The 11,002-nt window shown below is 38.1% G+C and overlaps 2 protein-coding genes and 1 non-coding gene across 5 annotated transcripts in view; all 3 read right to left on the reverse strand.

Moving 5' to 3' along the window:
- Window positions 1-2,621: 2,621 nt before the first annotated feature.
- LOC107660018 (SOSS complex subunit B2-like) lies at window positions 2,622-5,790 on the reverse strand. 3 transcript variants are annotated; one of them, XM_016449160.1, is made up of 7 exons: window positions 5,737-5,790; window positions 5,275-5,372; window positions 4,409-4,547; window positions 4,233-4,304; window positions 4,059-4,146; window positions 3,914-3,980; window positions 2,622-3,011 (listed from the first exon to the last, which is right to left on the reverse strand). In XM_016449160.1, the coding sequence occupies exons 2-7, from the start codon at window positions 5,369-5,371 to the stop codon at window positions 2,821-2,823; spliced, it is 654 nt and encodes a 217-aa protein (XP_016304646.1). In that variant the 5' UTR covers window position 5,372; window positions 5,737-5,790; the 3' UTR covers window positions 2,622-2,820. The 3 variants fall into 3 exon arrangements, with proteins under 3 accessions (XP_016304646.1, XP_016304644.1, XP_016304645.1); XM_016449158.1 differs by having other exon boundaries at window positions 5,726-5,739; XM_016449159.1 differs by lacking the exons at window positions 2,622-3,011; window positions 5,737-5,790 and adding an exon at window positions 3,700-3,820 and having other exon boundaries at window positions 5,275-5,469.
- On the reverse strand, window positions 5,716-5,797 carry trnas-cga (transfer RNA serine (anticodon CGA)). Its single transcript has one exon. It is a non-coding gene; the product is annotated as a tRNA-Ser (tRNA).
- Window positions 5,798-7,143: 1,346 nt separating this feature from the next.
- Window positions 7,144-11,002, reverse strand: part of LOC107660017 (serum deprivation-response protein-like) — a 15,600-nt gene continuing 11,741 nt past the window's right edge. The window contains exon 2 of the mRNA XM_016449157.1: window positions 7,144-9,262. Within this exon, the coding sequence (XP_016304643.1) occupies window positions 8,381-9,262 (882 nt within the window). The 3' untranslated portion in view covers window positions 7,144-8,380. The remainder of the gene's footprint in view (window positions 9,263-11,002) is intronic.

Below are 11,002 nucleotides of genomic sequence, written 5' to 3' on the forward strand. Positions count from 1 at the left end.
ACTGTACAGAAAATACGAAAGGAAAAATTTAAATCGCATCATATGACCCCTTTAAGACTAACATATTGATACTAACACCCAAAAAACTTTAATTTTGATTTCATGGGGACTTTAACAGCAGAGGCGTCATGCCCATTCACGTGCCCCCTCAGATTTTTGAGCCACGTAGAGTTTGAATGCAGCTTCCAAAAGACAAAAAAAAGCCGAATAATATTTTCTATATTTGATACAATCACACCAGCATGATAAAATCGTTCAGTGCATCACATCATCAGCTGCTAAATTCAAATCTGCGTTCGCTGCACTGGCGCTGAGCCAGACGCGTTTTTACAGCACTGCGCATTATAACCAATCACACACGATTCTGTTGAGCTTATGAATGCAATGGCCAATCAGAGGCGTTCAGATGAGTCATCGCTAAAATGCCGGTGTTTTCTTTCGCTCGCTGTCTGAATACCTTTCTGGCGAATTCTCTCGTTAGAAACAACAAACTGCAGATGTGTGTATGAATCTGTAAGATATTAATTTCATAGTGTAAACAGCTTCAGTGATTTTAATGGGAGTTTTTGAGATTGCTTGAACTCTAGACTGTCAGTGAAAATGTTCTTTGATAATGTTCTTTGCTCTCTTTCTTGTACAATGAAAGTGTTATGATAAGTAGCCTAACTTACAATGTTTTTATTCACACTAACTTTCAATGTTAAATTCACATTAAATATAAAGTCAGACGCATTAAAAATATGTTATGGCATGACACCCATATCTGTTAATTAAGTAAACAGACAGGTTTTAGTAACATTTACCTATTTTATCTCACAATTCTGATTTTTTTCTTGCTAATGCAAGTTTATATCTCCTATTTCGGACTTTATAACTTTATTTTAAAGTCAACAAGTCAACAATTGCGAGTTTGTCAATTCTGAAGAAAAAAAGCCAGAAGTGTGGGATTATAAACTAAAAAGAAAGAATGACGAGTTGATTTTTCTTACCAGAATTGTGAGATATAATCTCGGAATTGCAAGAAAAAAGTCAGAATTTTGAAATATAAACTAAAAATTACATTTTTTATTATTTTATTCCATGGCTTGAATAGACTGCTACGTTAAAACTGTCATTTTCTGCCACCAGATAGGCCCCGCCCACAAAAACGTAATCACTGTTTGCAAACACTGAAATTGGCTACATTATTACGCTACTTTGACCATCGCCCACTCTAGAGCAACTAACATAATCTATAAAGGTGAGAATCGAGATATTTCATGATATAGGTTAGTTATGCCTTTGGGAATGTTTCGAATAAAAAGGGAAAAAAAATAAAAATAAAACATGAGTGCTATTGCGGCTGCATATGACGACCCCCACTCATGCCCCCTCAAAAATAATGAGTGCATGACGCCCCTACTTAACAGTATACATACGTTGTCAATTGCTTTGGGCAAATATTTAAAGGCCTATCAACTGCTACTTTCAAACCAAGCGAAAGTGGCAAGTTTCATCTCAGATGTAGCCTACGTCAGGAAATGTTTGTGGGCATGGGTGAATTCTTCGACCCACGCTTTGATTTTGATTTCACTAACACTGGAGACAGCTCCAATTGCATGCTGGGTAATGGGCCATTCAAACGGCCATGTGGATGGTATCCTTTTGCTCTTAAAGTAACGTTAGGTATTGCAGTTATAGAGACCTAATTGACCCACTAATCAGGTTAGAAGAATAATATAGGAACTAGATGTTGTTTAAAATATACTTATAAATACGCTACTTGAGGCTTCTGGAGTCGTTTTGTGAGTAAATGTAACTTCCGCATTTGAAAAACGCCAAAACCGGAAGTGACGTAAGGGGAGGGAAACAATGGATCGTAAGGGCAGTTTGGACGCTGAGGACATTGTAAATGTTTATTCATACTCGTATAATGGACCACAGCCATACAATTATGAGCCTGCTATGTGGCCAAGAGAGCAGAGACAGGCCAGGATTATTTTAATAATTAAAGTTCATCTGTGCCATTGATCCTTGTGACCACGAACTCGACTACGAATAACTTCACTAAGAGGTCTTTGCGTCCTGAACAAGTATCCTGATGGAAACACATGGCTGGTTATGGATGGATGGAGGAATTACTGTGGATATTTGTTTTTGAAGACGTTTGTTAATGAGTAATACATTTAAAAATAGTGTCCAGAGTGATACTCAGCTCTAAGGCATTAATTACAGGGGGGCATTATACCCTAACCCTGCACAATGCAATACAACTGTAGCTGGCATAAGCACTTGCAGCGATGTAATCAGAATTTTTTTTTTTTTTTACACAGAAAAATAAAAAATATGGAACCTGCGGCTTAAAATTATTACCACTAGAGGTCATTCTCACCTCAGTTTTGTTCTGAAAAATCTTGGAATAAAGACAGCAGATCACTGTTAAGATCGTATAAAAGTTCTACTAGCACTGAAAAATCATTGAGTGACAAATTATCGATACTGAAAGTCCTTAGTGCCATATTCTATTGTAATATTTGAGATTGTATCAACCAACTGGAAAAACTGAAGATAACCATATGATTTCATAGACTTACAATGAAAGCACAAATATGACAAGCATGACATAACGATTTAAACTGACTTTATTTATACACATATTCTGCAAAATGCCCTCTCATCATTCCAGAAAAAAAGTTGATCTAATTTATAAATCAAATAACCCTTAACCCATCAATCAACCAACAAACTAACAAGCAAACAGAAGATTTGTTAAAAAATAAACACAGAAAAATAAATACAAAACAGCATTGTCTCTGATACTGAAATATAATTTTCATGTTCTCATCTCTTCAGGGCGTGGCGAGGATCCCGTCCATTGGTGATGGTGACCGTGGGTTTTGATCCCTGTCTTCCACCTGGAACTGGAGAAGCACTGCCGCTGTTCCAATGACTGCGGTTCAAATGACGCCCACCTGCACCATAGGAGGGCTCTCGGGGGACAGGAGAAGGGGAAAACACAGCAGAGTCGTTTGCTGTGAGAGGTACAGAGGATGGTCCATATTACAGCTTATTCTGGCCAAGAACCATCCATTAAGACAATCTGATGCCAAATTTACACTACAAAGGTGGCACAGGAGCGCTTGTGAAGGGGCATTTAGATGTTTACACACTGTTTAATGCTGCTTAGAGGTGGTATAAATGAATTTACACAGCAATTACAACTGTATACTTTGATACTATAGTAGAAGCTGAAGTGGGTCACAGCTGGCATTACTTAGTATGGCTTTTATGCTGCACTGAACCTTTACACTGAATTTTGAGCAGGCACAGAAAAGCCATTTCTGAAACTTCTGCTGTAATGACAAAGCTGCTCATTTTGAAACTTTTTTATTTACAGAAACTAGAATAATACATTATCCTAATATATTTAAATAAGTACAATTATTATAACACATTTGATAACTGAAAGTTCTTCTGGGTTTTGCTTTTCATTACCATTGAACTATTTAAGCATTTTCTAGTCATTTGTGTTTACATGTTTTTTTTTTAAATTTTTTATTATCATTATTGTTATTTTAATTTACTTAGGAAGAACAATTGTGGAACAAATGTAGAACAAATCTACATGCACTTATTTTAGAACCCAGATGAAATAAATAAAAATGACAGTTTTAAAGGAACAAATTAAAATAAGAAATATGATTTTAGCTTACATCTTGATTCCTAGCTGTTTTAGCTTATTTTAAACCTTGTTTTGTCTTATTTTTAATATTATTTTTAAGCCATCTTGCACCGCCCTTGGAAGTATGCTGAGGCCCCCTGGCTGAGAACCACTGGATTACTGGGATAGCAACAGAAAAGTTAAATCAAACATGATCATTTGCAACAAATATTCGTTTTATCAAACAATATTTCAAGCTTGTAAAGGTTCAACCTGTAGGTCCAGCAGGAGGCCCAGGATTCGGTATACTGGGAGTGCTGCCATGAGCTTCTGTTTTTACCTGTTAAGAGATAAAATAGACACTCATTTATATGTGCTCAAACTGTTCATGCCCTCTGAGCAGTATTTTTGCACTCACGTGGGTGTTGTTTATTTGATTGATTTTAGCCAGCACCTCTGGGTTGGGCTCACTGAAATTTGGCACCTCTGAGAAAATCATACAGAACCTTCGATAGATGCAAGAAAGTGCTGGTTATTGTCGTTATCGTTTTGGTGTCAAAGAACTTAAATTCAATCAGCTGTGAAGACCTACTCTCCGGTCTTCTGAAGGTCCCCCGTTCTCCCAATATACAGTGTAAGACAGCCTTTGAAGAGAGATGCATATCTGAAATCCAATAACACCATAATAATAAAGAACAAATCAAAACCTTCTATATAAGATGCATATAATTATCAGGATTAATAATATCATCAATAATAAACTGTCACCCTCGATTGAGTCGGATGATGTCTCCAGTTTGTATCAGGCTGCCCACTTCATCCCACACTGATATGGTAATACTTCCGGTCCTGTCAGCTACTTTACATGAACGCACTTCGTGTCCATCCTTTGTCTTAGATACTCGACCTGACACATTTTGTTCAAGAAGCACATAGATGGACCATACTTGAAATGTACAGTAGGTGAGTTGTTTCGGGGAATTAGTTATCTAACTATTTCCATTAATCAGTTCTTTCAGTTAGTTTCAAAGAACCGGTTCATAAAAAAAAAAACTGTTGGATGCAAGTTAATTAAAGGGGTCATATGATGCGATTTCAATTTTTCCTTTCTCTTTGGAGTGTTACTCTTGGTGCATAAAGAAGATCTGAAGAGTTTTCATTAAACATAACCGGCCTATTAAAACTAATTTACATATAAAACAACGCTACAGCTGTCTCCACAATTGCTCACTCGTTCACACATTCACTAATTCACATGGCGATATATCAGCAAGTATTGAACGAAATAAAGTGAGCCATTTCGGATGGTGATTCGAGAACCGCACGAGTCGATTCAGTTCGATTCGTGAACGATTTGTTTAGAACGGGACGGGTTTGTCGTTCAACCGATTCACAGAAAAGATCAAACTCATAAGAATGCTTTGTTCACGGATTCGCTACGTGAAAACTACTACGTGCTCTTTTTTGTTTCGGTTATGAAACCGAAGGGTTGTATGATATTCTTCTCAGATTACTTGAACAGACGACTGGCGTTATTAAAAATGAGGATAGCAAGCAATCGTGTAGGCCGCGTTTCGCTGTAAATAAAACAACAAACAAAAAAGGCAAACGTTTCCCAAGCAAGTTTGACTTACCAGTTTCCAGGACGATGAAAACCAAGTTAATGTTTTTCAATCCAGGTTTAAGATCTTTAATCAGACACACATTTTCGTTTGACGACGAGTTTGCCATTCTAAAACAAGAGAAAGAAATTCCGTTCAAATTTGCTCAAACCCACACTGCCAGCCACCTCAGACTGCCTCGTGTTTAGATGACTGATTGTGCCAGGCCTTTATACGGCGATTAATTTTTGCGGAATTTCGCACGCGAAACTTCCCCCTAAATTGAAACACAACTCACTCAAATTAACATATTAAACAGGGAAAGAAATGAAATCAAACATGCTTCTACAGCCGAATATGTGCATTTTCTTGTAAGAATAAAAAAGTGAATAAACATATTCACACAACAATTTGTTCGACCCTTTGGTGTGGTTTCAATAAGTAATAATCGTAAGTTTTGCAAAAAATAAAGATCGTCACGAACAGGATTCGAACCTGTGCGGGGAAACCCCATTGGATTTCGAGTCCAACGCCTTAACCTCTCGGCCACCGTGACTGCGAGAAAGATATATTAGAACAGCTCCATCTATTGATCAATGTGTGAAAATGTGATTTTAGTGAGCAAGTACGTCTTTTTTTATGGTGGATGAATTAAATAAAATATAGAAAATGTAAAAGGTTAAACTGTTTTAGAGGTAAAACTCGTATTTAGAATGCCTCTCGACATCAGTTCAAATAAACAAACAATAAGACAAAATAAATTATTTGGAAAACATACATCACTTTATTCGATAGAATAGCCAAACATACTCTGAAAGATGGTCTAGTTATAAAGTTGGGTCTCATATTAGCATTTACATCGCTTGTTTTTTCTTTCTTTTTTCTGTTTTACTTGATTCAATAACGCCAGATGGCGCTAGTGCAGAGGAGTTTGTCATAGAGGGTGTGCATTTGATTTAACCACTCTTCACGTTGAAACATGGTGCAAGAGATAACACAAGCCTGACCTTGACATAACAAAATACGTAGTTAATATGAATGTTCTGAAACAGATATCCTACATGCACAGACGAGGAATTTATAAATCAACAATTTACTATGAAAATGCGGGTGAGAAGCATTTGGCATTACTGATGCGTTTGTAAGGCCACTTAATAAGTCTTGTCATGTTCATATTAGACGCGTATATATTAATGTAATTAGAAATGGCAGGACATGTTATTTTTAAAAACGTATTTAAAATCAAAAAGCCTCTCCTGTAGGTTAGAGTCTATTTCTGTAAGGACTTTGAAAAGCATACTAAAGATTCCAAGGAACAAGATAGATGCAGAAAGACATGGTTGAAATCTTTATTTATTTGCATTATAAGAATAATTTGAACAGAGCGTGCTTCAATAGCAACTTGGTAAACAGGTGTCACAGAAACGTTATGAGGTCTCTGCTATAACTGAGCCTTTTCTTTGGCATGAATCATAATGTTTTTAAAATATGATAACCAAGACAACATATAGCTCTCTTATATATTATGAAGTCATCGACACAATTAACATCTTAAGGGATATGCAAATACAGATGAGGGATTACAAGCATCAGCAAAAATTACCTAAAGTTTGTTATATTTTTAAGACTCAAAAGAAGTAAAACCTCATCCCTTTTCACATCTGAAAGAGACATCCACCCAAAGCAAAGACACACACTTTTATGTTTTTGTTCAGCACTGGAATAGTGAAATTAAAAATATGCTCTAATTACTTGCATTGTGCAGAAAAAAAATAATTATATCACAAACACAAAAATAGATTTCGACTTGTTACTATGTTTTATATTATAGCCTAATATGGACCAAACTTTTAGGAAGAAGTACTCTCATTGCTAAAATATTTGTCAGTGCTGTCCCTCTTCTTTTTTTTTTACTTTATCCTCTAACAGCACCATTTTATTTCTGGGTTTGCATGATAGCCAGTGCCGAAGTGTGCACAAATATCAGTAAATTGCATTTATTGTAAATTGAGGAAGGTATTAGCCCATGGGGTTAGTCATTTCTCACATTTTGAAACTTCAGTTCAACACTCCAAACAGACTTTAACTTTTTTTTGTACTTTTTCAGATTTCCACACTTCTCTGGCTTATTTGCATCCAACTGGGCTGATCGTCTCCTTCATCACTTTCAGAAATATGCCTGTAATCTAGACCTGCCTCACAGTGCCTGTTTCTCAGCCAGCATCAAGCCAACGGGAGCTTGAGAAATGGTCTCTGAAAAGAGCAATATATCAAAAGCAGGAACGCTTTCTGACTAGGGCCCGAGACATATGTGAAGCTCAGGGAAGATCAGGATCCCCCATATAAGCTGCATTCCAGATTCAAAAGGTTATCACTAGCAGAATTCTAGAATTCAGAAATTATATTTTTAGTTTAGTTTTTAGGACAGTACACTTCCCACTTAGCTTTCTCACATCTTTTGGTCTCTGTATTTATGAGTTCACAGTATACATAGTGTTACTTGATTAAAACCAAAATGTAAAATTGAGTACATTACACATTTCTGATCAACACAGACATAGTACATGGAAGTATATATGTGCTGTTTAATCTCAAAAACAAAACCGAATTGGACCAAGATTAGAAATAATCTAGGTTGCATGAAATCAATATCACTTTCAGGAGTGCACCGGCGATTCCAGAAGAGATGAATTGGATGAAAATCATGGGATAGATGGAGTGCACTTGGCGTCCGTTGACTCCTTTGGCTATAAGCGATTTTTTTTTCTTTGCCAACCTTCTCAGCTGACAGGTAAGCACCACCAGAGGAAGACAGAGTGTGCAGTAATACCAGCTGGAGTGAGTTTCTCACAAGCGGAAGGTTTGTAACAGACTGTTGGATTAGATGAATTGATAAGACTGCTTTCACATTCATTTCTGCTAAAAGACTAGGGACTAATACAGCGATATGGGATTTTAAAGCAAATGTCATATACTTCATGTATTTTGCCTTTGAATATACTGTATTGTAAGTTTGTATTCAGTGCGGACAGGGCAGATGTCTGGGTTCATGGCAGGGATGGCTGGCACTGATAAGGGAGAGAGTTTTTTTTTTTCAGCTTAGGAGGATGTCCTGGGGCAGGATTGGAGGGTCAGGACATTAGGATGCTTGGCCTACAGCAACACCCTCTGCTTGGCCTGCAGCTGCAGCTTCTGCTAGAGGGCTGTCTTCACTCTGCACTCTTTCTTTTCCATTTTCCTCCTCTCCTTCCTCTTCATCCTCTCCCTGTAAAGCATTGTGGGACACCTCTATCTGGGAGGCGTCCTGGGGCAGGGTCGCAGAAAGAGCATACTCCTCGCTTACTTCTGTGATCGACAGCTCAACCTCGGCTGTGCCATTCAGGATGTTGGGCACCTCCTCTTTCTCCATTGCTTCCACAGCTGCCTTTACTTCCTCCTGTGCTGGTGCAAGTTGGGAGTGGACCTCTTTGAAGGACAGGTCTTCAGTTGGGCTCTCAATCGGGGCCAGTTCGATGGAGGCAATGGCGCTCTCGGATTGAGCTGAGGCCTCAGCCTCTGGTTCAGCATCCCCACTGCGGTTCTTCTTGATGTTGAAGGTGAGAGGAGAGACCTTGAAAGAGGAGCTCTTGGCACTAGGGTTCTTCTGGTGGTTCGGTGTCAGACTCTTCTTGATTTTCTCACGCTTCTCTGGGGACACAATCTTGGTGCCGATCTTGTTCATCTTCTTCTCGATATTCTGCCTGGAGAAAGCTTTCTTCAGGCTGTCCACTTTCTTCAGACTGGAGCGCTTGATCTTCTCAGCTCGAGATTTTTCAACTCTGGTTTCACTCTCGAGGTCCAAAGCGGCCAAAATTTCATCGTCGTCCTCTTCTGGTCCCTGCTCCTCATCCGAGGAGAGGGCGATGGTCTGAAGGCCCTCCTCTTGAGAACGGTTGGCATCAATGGTCGGGATCTCCTCCTCCACTTCAGGTAATGGTGCAGGTTCCTTCACAAAGACACTTGAAGGGATTTCAGTTTCCTCCTGCACAACAAAAAATGAAAAAAGATCTAATAAATTATTCAGTTCACATACAGCATTATTTTCACTCCACACATGATTGCCCTTAAGACACAGTTCTGCCAAAATTGGTGCTCAGAATTTTTAGATTTCAAAATCTTTGTTATTGTAATAGGCAGTGGTTTCCCACTTACTAATGCCACAGAAGAATCCAAGTCAGTGCTGAAATTGCTTCCTACAAGATTTGTATTTTTTTTGCCTAGACAACTGGAGTGTAAGAATGTTGATGATACATAGTGCAGTCATGTGTTGGTGGGAGATATCTTTAATCGTTTCTACATAACATCATACTCTATTAATGCCTTTCAGAAGGTCTTAAGATAATCGAAATGCCTTTTAGAAAAGGGTAAAGGCTTTATGGTGAGGTCCATAGCTTAATAGAAAATGAAATGAATCTAATGAAATACTTAAAATGAGAAGAGAGAAAAACGAGAGAGAAGCCACTGTCTCTGGTACTCTGAAAAGTCTCTAAAAGCCAGTTTCCTGGCCGGATCAAAACAACAGAGAGAAAAAAAAACTCTTCTTAAAATGTACAACAGGACACCTTCAGCCAATGGTTTGTCTGGCTTTGCAGGGGCCATTATGAAGGGGTTTAAACTAATTAATTACTTGTTGCACTTAGAAGTACAGTGAGCTGTCAAAGAGCTGTCAATGTCCTTGACCACACAATTAGGTTTTATTATACTTTCAAGAATTTGTCTTTTAAAAGAATATACAGTGTCACAAACATCATCAAGGTCATTATGCTCAGCTTGTAATATGAAGCACTATATGCAGTGAAGTTGAGTAGTGGATGCATGCTTTTTAAAATGACACAAGGGGACAAGATCATCTGTTGTGAAAAACATTGTGTACCAACCCACTTTTCCTTTCTGAAGACAATCATAAAGGCTGAAGAATAGTGAGACGATAGGAAGGAAGGCCAGGCATGACACCACAACTCATATCAGAGTTTCCACTGAGTTTTGGAAGACAGCCAGGACAGAAAGAGAGAGAGCAGGGCAACTGGAAAAAGAGAGAAAGCAGGGAAGTCTGGTGTAGGGCTTTGAAATGGAGTAGGATGAGGTTCAGGAAGCATTTGGGGTGGAGTGCAGCAATACCTGGACAGCACACCTGGACAGAAGCCCTGTTTGCCCCCCACCCATCAGAAAGTTCCATGGCATGTCAGAAATGTGCAGGAGAGCCTGAGAGCCTCTCTCTTAGCGATAAGACTCTAAATTCTAATACAAATGAGGTCATGTCACGTAGGAAACCTCCCAGTTAATCACTGCGGTTGAAACAAGATACCTTCTGATGTTCATTCATGTTTATTTTGTGCTATAACTAGTAAAGAGGAAGAGAGGCACTACAGCGATCTGTCACGACACATTAAAGAGACACAAAACTCTATTTATTGGTTGAATTTCTGGTAACACTTTAGTATAGGGGCCAATTCTCACTATTAAGTAGTTGCTTATTAGCATGCCTATTATTAATATATTGGCTGTTTATTAGTACTTATAAAGCACATATTCTGCATGACCATAATCTACATCCTTAATCCTACCCAATACCTAAATTTAACAACTACTACCTTACTAACTGTTAATAATCAGCAAATTAGGAGTTTATTGAGGGAAAGGCTGTAGTTAAAGGGGTAATATGATGTTGCTAAAAAGAACATTATTTTGTGTATTTGGTGTAATGAAATGTGTTTATGTGGTT

Source organism: Sinocyclocheilus anshuiensis, unplaced genomic scaffold, assembly GCF_001515605.1.
Source record: "Sinocyclocheilus anshuiensis isolate Anshui unplaced genomic scaffold, SAMN03320099.WGS_v1.1 scaffold55, whole genome shotgun sequence".
Taxonomy (NCBI): domain Eukaryota; kingdom Metazoa; phylum Chordata; class Actinopteri; order Cypriniformes; family Cyprinidae; genus Sinocyclocheilus; species Sinocyclocheilus anshuiensis.